Source organism: Stegodyphus dumicola, chromosome 1 (genome assembly GCF_044657685.1).
Source record: "Stegodyphus dumicola isolate Sdum_Otavi_A_Nest chromosome 1, ASM4465768v1".
Lineage (NCBI taxonomy): Eukaryota > Metazoa > Arthropoda > Arachnida > Araneae > Eresidae > Stegodyphus > Stegodyphus dumicola.
The window spans coordinates 93,116,505-93,136,246 of record NC_140768.1 but is presented as its reverse complement, the minus strand read 5'-3'; the positions used below and the strand labels follow the sequence as shown (position 1 = coordinate 93,136,246).

The following is a 19,742-nucleotide window of genomic DNA, read 5'->3' as shown; positions in this document are numbered from 1 at the left end:
TTGAGGAAGCTGTAACTGGACTATATTCCACTTTGAATGGGCACTGATCTCCGGCTTGACGGACCACTATTTATGGACTGTATTTTGCTAATAGTAATTTTATTCCCTTAAGTATATACAGAAAATGCCCCTAGAGGGCTGAGGTACCTATTTTGAACAGTCCATTAAAAACAAAATTTTAGCACTATGAGGGCAATATTTAGTAGAGTTTGGTAACAATATTTTTTCCTCGCATCTAATGCACCTGCCCTTTTGCTGAGCCGATAAACGGAAAAACGGCATCACTGCAAGAGAAGCACAAATTGTTCTCTGGTATGCAGAACACAAGTAAGTAGTAAAAGTGCAAAGAATGTTTCAAACAGTTTATAAAAGAAATGCACCCCAGGCATAAAAAAGTGGCACAAAATATTTCTTGTTGTGGGAAGTGTCCGGAGGAAATCGGCATTCACATTCTGATTCACACGTGGAAGATGTTCGACAAGCTTTCGTTCGGAGCCTTTGTTACTCGATCAGGCAGTCAGCTTCTGAATTATTTGTAGATCACACGGAAAAGATCCGGAGGTGATTGTCGTTCACATTTTGATTCATGCGTCGATTCATGTTTCGAAGATGTTCGATAAGCTTTCATTTGGACCCCTCGTCAGTCAGCTTCTGAATTATCTGTGTTACGATCAACTATTCATGATGTGCTGCATCGAAAACTGAGGATGTATGCATATAAAATGCAGATTGTGCAGAAACTGCAACCAAATGTTGGGCCACAGCACGCAGCATTTGCTGTGGCGATGTTATCTCGCATCGAAAATAAACATGATTTTCTAAACCACATCTTTTTTTTTTCAAATGAAGTAGCAAAAATGTTAATAAGCACAACTTCAGAATTTGGGGCTCAGAAAATCTCCATTCACTACATGAATTGGAGCGGAACAGTCCAAAAATCAATGTCTGGTGTGCTCTATCACATGATACAGTCATAGGACCATTTTTCTTGCTGAGATGTCTGTGACGGTAAACATTTACCTGAACATGTTACAAATTTACGCAATAGCCCAAATGCACCATTTAAAACTCCCTATTATCTTCTAACAAGATTGTTCGCACATTTTTAGATACAACTTTCCCTAACCAATGGATAGGACACGGTGGCTTAATCGCCTGGCCATCAAGATCACGCGACGTGACTTCTCTCAATTTCTTCTTTTCTGGCTATGAGAAAGACAAAGTCTATTCACGGAACATGTGCCTCCATAACCGCCACTATTGCTACTGTGACTCTGTCTGGTTCCAGACATGGCTGAAATTTGACTACCCACTGGACATTCTCAGGGCTACTAATGGATCTCACGTAGAATTGCACTGATTGTTTAATAAAAACTTTGTGAGTATTGCTATATAATTTTACAGTTTTCTTATGTTTTTAAACTCTCTGTTACGTAGAGCGATCTCTCCAAATTAGTTACATTTGATTTGGACACCATAACATTAAATAACATTAATTCATCGTTATTCATAACATTAAATAACGATGAATGTTTCATCTCATTACTTGATCTGACAGTGACAAAGAAATTTTCTAAGCAAATGTTTATATTGTTATGAAAGAGACAAATTATACCTTTGACAGTGACAAAGAAATTTTCTATAACTAAGCAAATGTTTATATTGTTATGAAAGAGACAAATTATACCAAAATATTATTTATTAACACATGTAGCATTCACTTGCTACATTATTTATTGCTCATATAAAACTTGAGTCTGCTTTTAATTTAATATTTAATTTTGGTATTGTTGAAATTAAAAAAAATATTTTAGCATTTTTCAAACATTAATATTGCGATAATGTTTATTTTACTAATTGTTGTCTTCACTTATTTTTCAGATGCTGGATTTGGAAAAATGAATTCAGTTTTCTATTGCTTTAAGACTATTAAAATTTTGCAATTTGATGAAAATGATTAAAAAATGTGTATTATTATCTTTGCTTCAGCATTTTGATTTTTGTAGGCATTTTCTAATTATTATGTATTATGAACATAAAATCACTGCTGTTTATTGTTTAAGTTTTCAAAATCTAAAAAAAAAGGAACAGAAATTTAAATGGCATAGTAAATTTTAGGATTAAGGATTATTATTATTATTATTACTATTATTATTGTTTATGAATTGAAAAGAGAATTCCTCCTTCCTTCCAAGTTAAAGATGATAAAGCACCATGTTCTAGATGCATCCTAGTTTCAGTTGAATGGCATTTAATTTTCACTGACATTTTTCCTGAATAATAAAAGAGATCCTTTAAGAGACACTTTTTTCCCTTTAAGAGACACTAGCTCTAATTTATGTATCTTTTGTTATTATTGATTTAACCTCGCTGTTCAATTTAATAAGACACATATAACCAAAATATTAGAAACTGCCATTTACACTACATTTAGTATACATTATATTTTCAATGGGTGAAATATTTATAACATTAAAGGATAAGCTGAACAAAGGTATTTATAAAATGACTTGGAGAAAAATAAAATTCATGGTAAGTTTCGCTGTGTGTGGATAACAACATTAGCTGTAAAACATTAAATTAATGAAAAACATTTATGGAAATAAAATGGCCATTAAGATGAAATTTCATACAGATTGATACATAGGTACAGTAGCTATCAAGAAAACTACAAGTACATTTGCTTTTATTTATTTTTAAGGTAAAACATATAAAAGTAATTTATTTCTGAAATTTCCTTAGTTATTTATCATTCAATGCATAATACTAAATATTATGACTTTTTAAAGTACAAATTAATATTTTTTAATGACTTTAAAATTATTTCTATTTTCCATCTCAGTAATTGCTTTAATATAAAATTCTACAATATTAAATTCAGTTATTTTTAGAAAACTGATTTACTTAATGAACAACTTTTTGGTTTTTTATTTTAACTTATCACATTTAATAAACTGTGAAAATTTTCAGCACATTCATGGAAAAATGTGTGGATGGCATGTTTTAAATACTGTAAAGTTACTTTACTGTTGTATAACTAAAAGCACTGGTATATGAAGATCAAATGTGTTTAAAATGGTGTTTTTACATTTGTATTGTGCATATATTATTTGAATGTAATCATAAAAGTATGGTACAAAATTTATGGTACATATTTTTTACCTTACATATACATATGCACACACACACGCACATTACATTTCGCAATTAGTCGCTTTTCTTCACTCACTTAATTATTTTTTATTATTTACAACTGTCATCTATTTTTAATATTTTGCATCTTTATTGGGCATTTTTAATTGCTATTACTTTCTGTCTACTATTAAGACTTCTGTTTAACATTGCTAATACTACTATTATTGTTATTACTATTACAACTTATTTAAAAATTAAGCCATCAAAAATAAAGACACTGAAAACATTGCAAATTATTATGTTTGTTGTGTGTTTGTGATTATGGCAAAGCCTCGAGGGCTATCTGCCTAAGGGAAGGAATGCCTTCGTGGAGGACTTTCTAAGTGAAACTGGCTCGTATACACGTTATACATGGGGAAAACTACGAAAACGCCCATGTAGCCAGCCCGTTCGTGGGATTCGAACCTCGGACCGAACTACCAGTGTTCAGCAATGTTACCGCTCAGCTGCTGGAGGGCTCATGTTTGTTGTGAGATCGATGGAGGTCTCCTATTGGATGCAAATCATGCCATCTGTTTTAAGTTTTCTGATTGACTTAGTAGCTCAGAGCAACTTAAATACAAAATCTCTCTGTGTAGATGAAAAGCTGTCTGGAGATTCATTTGGAGATACGTCTCCTCATATAGGCGAGGCTTAATGCGAACTTCAATTAGAAGATCTTTGTTTCTGCAGCAAGGCATCAAGAATCTTGGCATCAAGAAAATGTGTTTTAATGGGAACAATATGCAACTTTATGTGAAAATGAATATATAATGACAGTGCAATGTGAAAAATCATGATATGAGATTTCAGTTTCTTTTTTTATATGTTATATCCGTAATTTGAGCCTTTTGATTATAATTAAAATAAAGAATGATTTTTTTCCTAAAAGCCTTTATCAAAATGATTGCTACATGATTGGCAGCACCTCTGTAACTTTCATTATTGATGGAACTTTATAACTGGATACAGTGCTTTACTTTCTTATATTGAACACTAATAAAATAAGTCAGATCTTATGCATGAAATATTTTTTTAATTTTGCATAATTTTAAATGTAGGCTTTTGATACTGAAGCTGGAATACAAAGAAGATGGCTGTTTTTTAGATTGGAAATTTCTTTCTCCATTCACTTGGCTTTTGCTACCATGAATTGCATTTTGTATACCTGCAACTACCCAGAAATTTCATGCATTCGGAATTCGGCATTTCCCAAATGTTTTAGTATCAAGTACCTACTACACCTACTACACCAATCGATTTGTGTGGAACTACCTACTACACCAATTAATTTGTGATAATAATGTGCCAAAACTTTCCAGTGAAACTACAGAAAGAAATCCTACACATACCAGTTAAATATTCGAAACTGCATATTTAATCAAATTTAAACTTTTATTGTGAATAAACAGTGCATTTCTACCAAACAATATTACATATTACATTATTAACGTGTTATCTTTTATTGAAAATGTTTAGCCAACTTATCTTGTATTAAACTGTTAAAAATCAGTCCTGATAAAAACAAAATTCCAGCTTTTGGGCATAATGTAAATATTTAAATATCTGAAAAATGAAAATGACAATTTGAAACTGACAATAAAATTTATGTTTCATTTCATAAACCATAATTTTTTCATATTAAAAGTTTAATATTTAACATTACAATTCCAAATTTATGTGCTAAATAACTAAATTTAACTTAATACATTAAATGTGCTAATGTAGCTAAATTTAATGAAATATATAAATGTGCTAAAGTAATTAATTTTAATATACTAGATTACTTTGCTATACAACACAACAGTACTTTATTTTTTAACGATATTTTCACTTAGAGTATCAAGATTAACATATAAGAACAAAATACAAAATTATTAAACAGGATTCATAGCCACATTTTAGTTAAAAAAATAAGCACCTATAAGCACTTTTCAAGCACATTTTAAGAAAAAAAAAAAAAAAAATAAGCACCTGTCTAATTACATCATACACAACTGCATAACCTTAAAAATTAGACTTGTAATTTAAAATACTATGAGAAATGAAGTACTTATTAAGAGAGAATAAGCATTACCTCAACCATGGAAAATAATTACTTTTTAAAAATTTTTTTTTTAAATTTTAAATAATAGTTCAATTTACAGAACTAGTTTACAATGAGAGGGAAAAAAAAAACTATGAAGAACTAAACTATATTACAAGATTTAATGATGAAATTTCAGTTCAAAATAGAGAAAATAAATAATAATAAGGCATATTTATTGTATTTGCTTGGAACCTAATAATAAATACAATTTATTTTTCCATTCATATTGATATTTAAATAATTTAAATCTAAATTCTGAACATTTTCTAAATTTTCATTGTATATCAGTTTCCTCTTAACAGAAATTGCAAGCAAAGTAATTTAAGTAAAAAAGGGGAAAATTTCTGAAATCAGAAGACAGAAATTTGCTTCATGCAGCCATCTTTAACAGTAAAAGCTTAACTAACCCGCATACTTGGAATTGGCGAATATTCGGACAGTCGAGCATAACTTGAAGGAGCGGGAGGGGGATAGACTGCAGCCGATCTTTGGATTTTTCCGCTAATAAATGCTTTTGACATTTCAATATGTGCATCATATAAAAATAAACCAACGGAACTAAAAAATATTCTGCTTAGCAAGCACAGTAAAACTCTTTCAGTTAGTAAATAACTGTTCATAAACAAATCTCAGACTGAACATCAAAATTAATTATCTCTGCAAAACATCGCAAACGTTATGGCGCAATACGTGCGCCGTAATTCTTCCCTACGTGATATTACGCAATCAGAATCAACAACAACTGCCGGTATTGGGAGAATAAAGAACTAAATAACTGGGGTGTTTTTCATTCTAATTTTCAACAGACGGCGTTAAATTTCCAGAATAGAATCATTCTTTGCTTGGGTTGGTAGACCGCAGAACTTTTAGTCCTATTAAATCCAGATCGGAAAGTGACAAAAAAAAAAGTCCGTTGCTTGTTTTGCAGCAAACTGTAACAGTTTTAAATATTCAAGATTTTGCGGAGAAAGGGGAGACCTCCCAACCTTCGTACTGTATAATATATTGGCCAAAAAAATTCAATTATTTTGACTATTCGATTACTTTTCCTTTATTTAAGCCATTCCGAATATTATTCCTTAGAAAGCTAATCTGTGTTAAAACACAACCGTTTTTGGAAGTTTACTATACTTCAGAAGTTACTGCAACTATGTTATTATAAACATTCATACATATACTCATAATATAAGCATAACGATCATAATAAACGCGAATATGAACTGACCAAGCAGAACGAGAATGCAAATTTTTAAGATCTTGATAGAAATTTAAACGTGTGTAGTATTTGGGTGGGAGGAAAAGAATGCCGAATGCAGCGGAATTTTCTACTGTTTTCGCAATTCTTTGACCAATAGAACGACGGGCACCTGTCTATACTCTTCGTGCACACCAAAGGTTATGTTAATGCAGAGAAAGGAGGAAAAGCTATTTACGGGAGTATGATTCACCATCTGATATTCCATATCAGGAAGAAAAGTTGTTTATTTAGTTTCGGCTTTGGAACGGGGAAAAATTAGGGGTACGGGGGGGCGTTCATTTAAAAAAAAAGTTCTAAAAGCAAAAAATAAGCAATAAAAACAAAAAATATGGGCTTTAAAGAAAAAGTAAGCACCTATAAGGGCCTTTATATTTTATTTTCAAATATAAGGACTTATAAGCACTTATAAGGACCGCTACGAACCCTGTTAAAATAGTTTTTTATATGAAAAACATAATTACATTGATAATTTGCAAAAGAAGAAAATATTACCTTATCTTTTTGTGTTATACAGTTAAAATCTTCCTCTAACTGCTCTTTTAAAATATCAGGTATATTTATCATCACTTCTCTTTCCATTTCTTCCTAAAAGTATTACATAAGGCTAATTAGATATTCTATATATGCAAATAAAAACAGATGTACACTAGTTGAAAGGAAAGCAATTAAACTGCAAGAATGATATCATTTATTCCAAATATACACAATCAAACTCCTTTAGTCCCCAACAGTCAACTGAAAGGGTCATTTCACATTTTAATGTCTTGAACAGATATATGCATTTTACAGTTAACAATGTCAGATCTGTTATATTAATACTCATTATAAAACCATTCCACTTTATAAAATAAGACTCCTCTGCTAAGAGTTCTGATATTTACCAGCAATTTTTTTACTAATGAACTCACTTTTATCCTACATCTAATTGCAGGTTTTTTTTTTTTTTTTTTTTTTTTTTTTTAAGTCATTCTCTCTGACTAAATGGTCCACCTCATAAAATACAAAGCACACAGTTTTAACTATCTAAGCCTATTTCATATATATAGAATTTTAAAGCATGATTCATAGCTGCTAAGTTTATTTACTTCTGTTTTAGATAACTCTATTGTGTTGCCATTTTAAATATACTAAATTCTAAATGTTACATTCACAAGTAACTAAATCCTAAGCATAATACCTTCTTTTTTAAGGTGTGTAGGTGTCTAAGAGTTTAAAGTTCAATTCAAATACCTGGCAGGCGTTTTCATCACTCTTACAAATCTGGTTCTTTGCCCAATATCCACTGTTTCTGAGTTAATGGCGTCAGTAGTTAATCGTTTGAACATTGCTCATGAGAAGACCTGGGTCAATTCATAATTTTTTTACACCCAAATTGTTTTATTTAGTGTCTTTTCTCTTTCTTCAAACTATGGCTTAAAAGTACACATTGATTAACAGGGTTCATAGCCACATTTTAGTTAAAAAAATAAGCACCTATAAGCACTTTTCAAGCATATTTTAAGAAAAAAATAAGCACCTGTCTAATTACATCATACACAACTGCATAACCTTACAAATTAGACTTGTAATTTAAAATATGAGAAATGAAGTACTTATTAAGAGACAACAAGCATTACCTCAACCATGGAAAGAAATTATTTTTTGTTTTGTTTTTAATTTTAAATAATAGTTTAATTTACAGAACTAGTTTACAATGAGAGGGGAAAAAAAAAAAAAAAAAAAAAAAAAAAAAAAAAAACTATGAAGAACTAAACTATATTACAAGATTTAATGATGAAATTTCAGTTCAAAATAGAGAAAATAAATAATAATAAGGCATATTTATTGTATTCGCTTGGAACCTAATAATAAATACAATTTATTTTTCCATTCATATTGATATTTAAATAATTTAAATCTAAATTCTAAACATTTTCTAAATTTTTATTGCATATCAATTTCTCTTAACAGATATTGCAAGCAAAGTAATTTAAGTAAAAGAGAGGAACATTTCTGAAATCAGAAGACAGAAAATTTGCTTCATGCAGTCATCTTTAAGCTTAACTAACCTGAATACTTGGAAATTGGCGAATATTCGGACAGTTGAGCGTAACTTGAATGAGCAGATATGTGTGGAGGGGGATAGACTGTAGCCGCTCTTTAGATTTTTCCGCTAAATAAATGCTTTTGACATTTCAATATGTGCATCATATAAAATAAACCAACGGAACTAAAAAATATTCAGCTTAGCAAGCACAGTAAAACTCTTTTAAGTGTTCATAAACAAATCTCGGACTGAACATCAAAATTAATTATCTCTGAGAAATATCGCAAACGTTATTGCACAATACGTGTGCCGTAATTCTTCCCTACGGGATATTACGCAATCGGAATTAACAACTACAGGTATTGGAAGAATAAAGAACTAAATAACTGGGGTGTTTTTTATTCTAATTTTCAACAGACGGCGTTAAATTTCCGGAATAGAATCATTCTTCGCTTGGATTGGTAGACCGCAGAACTTTTAGTCCTATTCAATCCAGATTGGAAAGTGACCAAAATAAATAAATAAATAAATAAAATTAAATAAAAAAGGTCCGTTGCTTGTTTTGCAGCGAACTGTAGCAGTTTCAATATTTAAAATTTTGCGGAGAAAGGGGAGACCTCACAACCTTCGTACTGTATAATGTATTGGGCAAAAAAATGAAATTATTTTGACTATTCGATTACTTTATTTAAGACATTTCGAATATTATTCCTTAGAAAGCTAATCTGTGTTAAAACACAACCATTTTTGGAAGTTTACTACTATACTTCAGCAGTTACTGCAACTATGTTATTATAAACATTCATACATATGCTCATAATATGAGCATAACGATCATAATAAATGCGAATATGAACTGACCAAGCAGAACGAGAATGCAAATTTTTAAGATCTTGATAGAAATTCAAGCGTGTGTAGTATTTGGGTGGGAGGAAAAGAATGCCGAATGCAGCGGAATTTTCTACTGCTTTCGCAATTCTTTGACCAATAGAACGACGGGCACCTGTCTGTACTCTTCGTGCACACCAATGGTTATGTTAATGCAGAAAAAGGGGGAAAAGCATTTTTCCGGGAGTAAGACTCACCATCTGACATTCCATATTAGACAGAAAAGCTGTTTATTTAGTTTCGGCTTTGGTACCGGGAAAATAACGCGTTAATAAAAAAAAAAAAAAAAAAAAAAAAGCACTAAAAACAAAAAAATAAGGGCTTTAAAGAAAAAGTAAGCACCTATAAGGGCCTTTATATTTTATTTTCAAATATAAGGACTTATAAGCACTTATAAGGACCGCTCGAACCCTGATTAACCTTTTAAGTAACTAATGACTAACGGCTTATTTTAATTGAATTCATAATTCTTTCATGAATGCAAGCCATAATTACTGACAATATACTCACAAATGTGCCTTTTTTATGCAAAGCCAGATTCAATTAAAAAAAATTTCAGAGTACTTGTGAATGAAAGACTTTCTGCTTGAACACTGGAACAACTTTTACAATAATAATTTTGTTAGATCATATGAATTATTAATATCCTTGGTTTAACTTAGCACAATGTAAAAGAGAAGTTTCTGATGCCAAAATATTTGGGCTAATAAACAGATCACAATTCTATATACACTTCTTTTACAGCAAAAGAGACTTTTCGCTTATAATATTGTAATTTATCATTCTTAAATATTGCAACTTTGCAATATTTATTACATTTGTTCAGCTTTTTATTTAGAGATCAATAAATTTTATCTCAGAAAATTTAACATGTTCAGTTATAAATTAGAAAGAATATGTACAAATACACATATAAATAAAGATACACACAGATAAGTACCTAGTACTCTTAAAAATTTCAAAAACTTCAAGAAATGAAATTACTTCAGAGGATTCAGATTCTGAACTTGAATGTGTTGGACTTTCTGGCTCTTTAACTTCAGTAGTTTCACCTTCAGGACGTGCTTTCTTTGCAAGCGTTTCTTTGATCAATGGAGGTAATTTACTTTTACGCTTTCCTTTCCTTTAGAGAAATTAAAATTAGAATAGATATTTTCATTAAGTATAAAAAACATGAAATCATTTATTACATTTTTCAATAGTTCAATTATATCTTTCACTGCATATTACTGCACAGTTAATTTTGCAATAAAAATTTCTTCATTAATTTTTGTTGTTAAGTACACCAAAATGAAAAATTATTTTATGTTACGACCACAAAGGGATAAAACTGTTAAATATTTCAAAAACCACAGTTTCTACTTAAACAAAAACTGTCATGTGACATCTACTCAGGTGGAGCTTTAATTATTATTAATCATTTATCATTTGTATTACATAAATGAAATTATTTTTTTTCATAAAACAAAAATATATAAACAAATACATTATAAGATTCACAAGTACTACAGAGTGACTAAAAACCTACATGAATAGCAATAAAAATTTTAAATTCTGCTACAAAGATAAAAGCAAATTATAGGCTTGAAGTATTAACTGATCCCTGAATTATAAATTAGAAAGTTGAAAATTATTACTAATTTACTTTGAAAATTGTGGCTAAGGTGGCTTGTTGTCATCGCCAATTGTTGCTGTTAGAACTAGCTAGTGTCAGGGCACCCTACATGACAGTACAGTGAACCTACTTTTACTGCTTTTAGTTTTTTTCAGTTGGACATTTTAATGGCAATGTTCACCAATTCAGGGTGCCTGGGCAATGCATATTCATCTGGATTTCTGCTATCAGCAAGGATAGAACCCAGGACCAGGGGCAGGGAAAAGTGGATAGAGCAACAGAATTTCACATATGCTCACAAAGTTATTGCTCCGTCGCACTACGGTACAAAAGCCAAGGCCCATCTGGTCTCAAGCCCAGCATTTTACCAATTTCTGCAAAACAGCTGTCATGAAGTGAGGAATAAACAGCAGGGTTTTTCGCAGGCGGACCTTGCAGCACCCTGGAATGAGACCCTTGCAACATTTAATTTTATAGGTGCAATATTCTTCATACAGAGTCTGTGAGTGAACCCATTTTGAGAAAACGTATGGTTTGAAAGACCCCGAATCTGTTGCCATGTGTTCTCATCACTAGGTTTATGAAGATGGGATGCAACTGTTGTGATGTTGTTGGTTGGTAGGGCATGGCTGCATGAGCATGTAATCGATGTTATTGTGATGCAGCAAGGGGGTGCAGCAGAGCATTCATTCACATTCAGGGCACTGCAGATCATTTGTTGTCGTCACCGCTTGTTGTCAGACCTAGTCAGTTTCACTGTCCTCTATGATTGGTATAGTGAACCAATTGCTTCTGCTTTTAGCTGTTTTAGTTGGATATTTTAATAGTGATTTCCACCAACAGAGGGCATATGTTAAATGCATGTTCATCTGGATATCTGATACCGGCAAAGACAGAAACAAAGACCATTTGGTCTCAAGCATGGTACATTACTGATCACTCCAAAACAGCTGTCATGAAGTGAGCAATAAATACCCAGGTCTTTTGTGGGTGACGTTGCCAGCCCTCCTGCAAAACATTTCAAATGAAGTTTTATTCAACATTTCAATTCAGTGAACAGTTATCATATTTCCTACCATATCCCCATCCCCTTTTTTACTAATTTTATAGTCCGAAAATCAAGAGGGAAAAGTTATGCAAATGATTTATTTTTTTGAAGCAAGTGGTTACATTAAGCACATACAAATGAAAATTAATCATAAATAAAATACAGGTATCCATCACAATATTATTTCTTTGAAAGAAACTTACATTCCCAATAAGAATATGCAGTAATATTAGCATTACAATATCTGATAAGAAAGCTTCATTCCTACTTCCCTGTGACTAGTATCTCGCTCATTCTTATTGTTGTCTCTGCTACTTCTTAGACTAGACCTCAAGTCATCCATAAATAATTAGAGAAGGTGAATATGCAGCTGACTCAACAATATCTTAGACTGAATGCCAGTCTGTGTTTTCTGTACTGTGACTAGTTGCTTCTTGTATTACGCAGGCTTAAAGTTCAACATTTGGAAGAAAAGGTTCTTCGTGACATTTACAGGTAGTGTGTGAGAGTTTGTTAGTAAGACAAAAACAATCACTATGTGGATGTATCTATTTTAAAATTTAGGGGAGCTCAAATTATATTAATAATTTTTTTAATTTTCAGAGCCTGGTGGTAAACAGCTTGGGTGACGGAATACATTAGAAAATATCCAGTAATAAGATTGACTAAATTTCAAAATCTATTTGAATTACATAAAACCCTTTCAAGACAAAAACAAGTTAATATATTAAAATAAGAAGCACCTTAAAAAATGAGAAAGTATAAGAGATAGTGAAATTCACTCATAAATTCAGAAAACACTTTAATGCACTTACATAGACAATGCTGCATCTTTTGCTAATTTGGCTTGAAGTTCACGATTTTCCTCAGTGAAAGGCAAAATAAACTCTTCTTTCACGCATCGATCCCAACTAAAACCATTAATGAATAATTATCACAAAAACAGTATGTTCTTTCTTAATAGATGTTACAAAAGGTTTAACAAGATGATTTAATTAATTTTAATACTTTTTTTTAAAACAAAAGGAAATTAAAAATTTTAAAATACAGTGATATCTAAATTTGTGAGCATGATGCATTTGGAAAAGATACTGGTTATTCAAAGCACTTAAATATCAAAGTAAATTTTCCCAAAACAAATAATGGAAATTAAGATGATTCATTCTGTAACTTTTCATAGTCAAATGATTGATAAAAGATAAAAATAATATTACAAAAAAAATTGGTACTTATATGTTAATGGAAAAGGACTGGTTAACTTTGCCATAATTCAATACAATTAGTGTTCCTTCATTTTGGATAGGAAATGTTTGGCAGCTTCTAAAATAGCTTTGAAGGATTTTTTTACCCTGAGTTACAACTTTCTACAGCTACATGTACTCCACTAAGTACAACTTCATTGCTGTCTTGTTGTTTTGCAGCACTGCCATGTAGTTGTTAGGAGAAGTACCATAGCTCTCTGCCACTAGATGGCAAATTTGCTGTTATCTAGTGGCAGATAAGTCAGTTATAATCTAATGTCTTAAAAATAGCATGGTAATAGTGAAATAATTTTATGTAACTAAAAATTAATTAAAATGCTTTTATTGCTTGTAAACACTATTTCAGAAAACAAAATTTGGGATATTATGCCTTAAATTATTTCTTTTTGTTAATTTCTATTTTCATATATAATATTTGTAATTGTGATTTGTGAGGTTCTAACTGTAACCTGATATATACTGTCGACTATGAGAATCGTGTTGTAAAATAAAGTGTGCTTTTTGTGCTAAGTTTTTTGAGAAGTTATTACTGTGTGAAAGGACTCTCGAGTAATATTTTATTTTTTCTCAATAACTGGATATGTAAGCAAATGAGGCGATATGCCTCAAATATGTTATTTGCGTAGTACTTGGGGAAAAGCTGTTACTTTCCAGTTGAGCCGAACGCCTGTAACTATATGTGGTGACCTTTAGGACTCTCTCCTGGAACATTTTCTGTTCATTATGCCTGATGTACAGCCTTCCATGGTTGAAAATAAGGCCAAGGATAACAGAGTTAGTGCAAAAATATCTCCTTTCTGCATCAACAAACCAGAAATCTGGTTCTACTAAGTTGAAGCCCAGTTTGCCATTAGTGGAATAACCAGCGAGGAGACAAAGTTCAATTACCTCGTGGCCCCATTCGAACCACAATCAATTTAAAATATCTGTTATTTAATAAAGGATGCCGGAACTAATAAATATTATGTTGCTGAAGCATGTTTGATGCAAGCGTTTAAAAATAGTGAAAATCTCAAAACCAAATGTCTCCTTACAGGATTAGAACTGGTTGATACGAAACCCAGCCAGCTACTGCACAGAATGAGATCGCTTGGTGACACGGATGACATTTCCGACAAAGTGCCACAAACTCTTTGGCTTGAAAAATGCCTGATGTGGTAAAACATGTGCCGATTGTAAGTGATGAGGACTAGGAAAAATTAGGTACAATGGCAGATAAAATACTGGAAATGCAACCACGATCAGAACTTGCCAGTGTTAACAAGAATAATGCTCCGGTAGATGAGCTTTTAAATAAGTTTTCTGCTTTGAAACTTCAAGTAGCGAATATGACTGCCCGTAATTCCCGATCAGAATCCCGGTGGAAATCGTAGTGCGAGTCGCAACAGATACAGGAAGAGGTTCGATCCAAATGCTAAATACTGCTATTACCACTTCAAGTTTGGCAAGAAGTGCTTCCCAGAAAAATGCAAGGAACCTTACATCTAGAAACAGTCGGAAAACATAAACCAGCAGTAGAATCGGTGGCAAGTCCTGCTGCAATGGGTCCCGACTGCCTCAAATTGCGATTATTATTAGTCAAGGGCAGAAAAACAGGTTTACGGTTTTTAGTAGATAGTGGTGCTCATGTCTTTCTCATTCCATCAAATTTAAAAGCAGAAAAACCTCACTCCTATACATTGTATGCAACTAATCTCAACGTTTGGATTCAGAACTTTAACTCTTGATCTAGGACTACGATGGCCATTCCAATGGCCTTTTGTGGTAGCCAAGGTAAGTAGAGGAATTATTGGTGAAAGATAGATAGTAAGTAGAGGAATTATTTGACTTTTTAAATAGATTTCACCTTCCGACTGATATTCACAAAAGAAAATTGATTGATGGTATTAATTAGTTATATGTCAACAGTGATATTATGTCTATAACTGATGAGCAGTGCATTAGCACTTTTGATCAATTTTCAGAATTTTCTGATTTACTTAAATTATATCCAGATATCACAGAAACCTAATATTTTGAGTACCTTTGTTAAACATGGTGTTCAGCACTAAATTAACTAAAGGAGTGCCTGTTCACTCTCGCGCACAACTAGATCCTGCAAAATTGGCACTAGCCAAGCAGGAGTTCCAGTTTATGTTGGATAATAATATAATTTGGCTATCAAAATGTCAGTGAGCTAGTCCACTACACCCAGTTAATAAGAAAGACGGCACACTGCGTCCCTGTGGTGATTATAGGTGATTAAACGAGCAAACTGTTCCTGATTGATATCCTATCCCTCAAATGGAGGATTTCAACTTGATCTTACAAAATAAAGTTACCTTTTCTAATATTGATTATTAAGGCTTATTATCAAATACCTATTGCAGAAGAAGATAAGCCAAAAATTGCCATCGTTACGCCAGTTGGTTTATATGAATTCAATGTTATGAGTTTTGGCCTACGAAACACCCCATCTACATTTCAAGTTTTATAAATGAGGTTTCTCACTGCCTGAACTTCTTATTTCCATATTCAGATGATGTGCTAGTGGCTTCCTCATCAAAAGAAGAACATAAAGAGAATCTTAAGTTAGTTTTTAAGAGGCTGAATAATTATGGTCTTCGTATTAATGTAGGAAAATCCATAATGGATGTTGACCAAATAGAATTCTTGGGATACCTTATCACAGCCAAAGGATCACAACCTCTCCCTGCCAAAGTTCAAGTAATCTTGGTTTACAAGTTATCAAAACCCTTGCATAACCTACGTACATTTCTAGGAATGCTGAATTTTTACTGCAGATATTTGAAAGATGCTACAAAAATGCAAGCACTGCTACACGAAATGCCGAAAGGTGCAAAAAATAAAGATAAAAGGCCAGTTCCTTGGACAGAGGATGCCATAAAACAATTTGAAAAATGTAAAAGGGATCTAGCTGATGCTGCACTCCTGAGTTTTCCAACACCTGGACTTTCATTATCTTTGTACACAGATGCTTCAGACTGGGCTATAGGCTCAGTACTAAAGCAATATGAAGATGGAAGTTGGAAGCCAAAAGCCTTTTATTCCAAAAAATTAAACGAAATTCAAAAAGCATACAACACTTACGATCATGAGCTGTTAGGTGTATACCAGCGCCCTTTGATTTTTCTGACATGGGGCAAAAGCTAAAACTGCCGCCCTCACCCAGCATCCTTTAAATTTCTCTAACATATTTTAATTTGTTTAATAAATACAGAAATAGATAGGGTTTGAGGTAAAAACCTAAGCTCCATTTTATACTAAATTCTTTATGTGACCTTTTTTTTTTTTTTTTTTTTTTGTGTGTGTGTGTGTGTGTTTTGTTATAAAGGAAAAATACGTACCAAAGTTACATAATTAGAAAATGGTCCCCTCCTAGAAGAATCGTCTTTCTGTTGAGATTACTTTCGGATTCAATCCTAATCCTAACTATAATCCTCAGTGCTTCTAGCCCTCCAGTCCTCGCCACCATTCGTTCCTCCGCTCTAGGGGAAACGGGCATATCCTGTTTCTCACTATTCTGTATTATTGCATACTGGTTAAATCAGGTTAGGTTAGATTATATGAATATGGCAAAGACAGGAGGGCTATCTGCTTAGAGGAGAGGTGCTTTAGTGGAGAAACTTTGTAAAGGAAACTGGCTCGTATTCACATTACACATGAGGAAATCCACGAAAATAAACCATGCAGCCAGCACGTTCTCCTGGGTTTGAACCCAGGCAAGGTTGAACTACGCGTATTCATCGGTCTTAATCACTCGGCCACTGCTGAGGACATTTTTTTTTTATTATTTACTATGTGTTTCGCCATTAGGCATTGCATGGAAAGGGAAGAATGCACCGTGGAAACAATGTTTAAGGGAAACTGGTTCGTACCTGCTAGAGGAAAACGCTTTCGTGGAGGAACTTTTTAAAGGAAACTGGCTCATATTCATGTTACACATGAGGAAATCCACAAAAAGAAACTATGCAGCCAGCCCGTTCTTCCGTTATTTATTGAACCCATGCAAGATCGAACTACCAGTATTCATCGGTCTTAATCACTCGGCCACTACTGAGGACATTTGTTTGATTATTTACTATGTGTTCCGCCATTAGGGACTGCATGGAAAAAGAGGCATGCCCAGTGGAAAAAATTTGAAAGGGAAACTAGCTCGTATCTATGTTACACACATGGAAAATCACGGAAATGCTCATACAGCCAGCACACTCACATATACTTGACCCTCGGACCGAACTACTAGTGCTCAGCAGCTTTTATTGATCAGCCACTAATTTATTACCGTAATAATAACAGTCAATTTATTACCCTAATAATAATTGCTGAGCTAACTGTGCTCAGCAGCTTTTATTGCTCAGCCAGGGAAAATTGCCGAGAAATGCCTATTGCCAAAAGAAAATATTCTGAAAAGATTATACAGAATACGGTTTATTTATGGAATTATGGTTTATTAGAATATGGTTTGGTATTTGTGCTTCCTGTCTTGTTTCTCATACTTCCTATTTCATAAGTAATTTTAAGTTCTTATCTGCCTTAAGTCTAATAAAATAATCATGGAATTAGTAAAGAAAATTAAAATTTTACTCTGAAATCCTTTTGTTCTGTAAATAAATGCATGGCATCGTCATAATTTGATCTGCGGTTTGATTTTCGGTTGCCAGAATCGAGAGACTTGATAAATGCTCCTGGCTCACCGATGATCATAGATATTTTTTAATATGTTTTAATTTGCTGAAACATTGATTTGAAGAGGTTGAAGTGTTCGTGATTCGTCCTCAAACAGCTCATCAAATTGCTTTTTGTGCTTTGGAAGTTTTTCTTTGTCAAAATAGACTCAACTGCAATTTTTTCGGCTACTGTTGACACTTGTATCCAATATCCCATAGGATTTTTCTCTCATTTTTTATAAAACCTCAGTTTTGGTCAGTTCTTTCGTTAACTACACAGAATGCGGAAGACGAATTCCTTTTGAATATCTATATTTACTCGATTGAATTCTGGAAAAATAGGAACTCAAATTTTCAGGTTAATAGTAAATTCAAAATTTTTCACAGCATGTATGAGATATCCTACACTTTCACAGCCACATATTTTGCCAACCATCTCGTCTGGCCGCTTCCTTTTAAGTTGTATTTTATACATTATTTCATAATATACCATCAAGTAGAGTATCCAACAAAAAAGCGAAGTATTTTCTGAGTAATTCCAAACAGATTAACTGCTTCCGTGCACAAAGAAGCAGAATGCACACCGGCAAGATACTAGGAGCGAGCCAAACATGGCACATATTCCTCCAGCTTCCTAATAAGTACAAGCTAGTTTTTTTGTTTGTTTGTTATAAAGGAAAAATACGTACCATCGTCCCCTCCTAGGAGAATAGTCTTTCTGTTGAGCTTACTTTTGGATTCAATCCTAGCTTGTACTGATTTAGAAATGCTATCCATATTAGACCCATTGTCGTAAGACTGACACCGACATTGTCCAATACCTAAACCATCAAGTGTCAATTAAGACACTAATTTTCTACAATGCGTTCAAAAATATATTCTCCTATCTTTTCACCAACTTGTATGAAATCAATTAAATTTTCCTTTGTCTCACACACATCACTATGCGTTTTTACGTATTGAATCACCTGGTTCATTTTTTTCTCCCTACGTGTCTCATCATTTAAAATGCTGTTTCAGACTGTTTTGCCTTTAAGTTAATAACTTTTTTGAATTATCTTTGATAAATATGATTCCTTTCCCTGTGTTAGGTGCTTTGACTGGTACCTAAGAGTTGAATTATGTTTGGCAAGCGGAGAGATTAAATTCAGAAAATTTTTCCTCGGCTAGGTCGAGGACACTTTGTGAACAGGCTACTTGGGATTTCATTCAGACCCAAGAAAAGAACGACAGTTTGTTGAAAGATACAGTCCCGCATCCATGACTACATAGAATTTCTCTCCATTTTTCTTACTCTGTATAAATGAGTCGCTCAGTGTCGTGATCGGCTTGCCCCCCACTAGATCCGGGACTGTGTATACCAGTCTGTGAAACATTTTAAGTATATGCTGGAAGGCAGAGAATTTGTTACCCTGACAAATCAAAACCTTTAACGTTTGCGTTTAAACAGAAGAGTGAAAAAGCTCCTCCAAGACAATAATATCACAGACAATTCATCACAGACATCAAGCATGTTAGTGGGAAAGAAAACACTGTCACTGAAGCTTTATCAAGAAAGCAGTTTCTATCATTGATTATAAGCAAACAGCTCAAGAACAGTGTACCCATAATGAATTTAAAGAATTTTGCTCCAATAATACCTCTTCGCATTTTAAGCCATATGTCCTTTCGTCTGGAAAAACTTTTATGGTCTGATGTGTCACAAAATAAAA

General features: G+C 32.8%; 1 protein-coding gene across 3 annotated transcripts in view; it reads right to left on the bottom strand.

The window, feature by feature from the left end:
• The window catches only part of LOC118188783 (MSL complex subunit 3-like), a 136,407-nt gene that overhangs the window by 93,215 nt on the left and 23,450 nt on the right, over positions 1 to 19,742 (bottom strand). For all 3 annotated transcript variants that reach the window (XM_085817821.1, XM_085817825.1, XM_085817826.1), the window contains 3 exons: positions 12,914 to 13,009; positions 10,420 to 10,558; positions 7,014 to 7,106 (listed from right to left, as the gene is read on the bottom strand). In XM_085817821.1, coding sequence (XP_085673947.1) covers positions 7,014 to 7,106; positions 10,420 to 10,558; positions 12,914 to 13,009 — 328 coding nt within the window. The remainder of the gene's footprint in view (positions 1 to 7,013; positions 7,107 to 10,419; positions 10,559 to 12,913; positions 13,010 to 19,742) is intronic.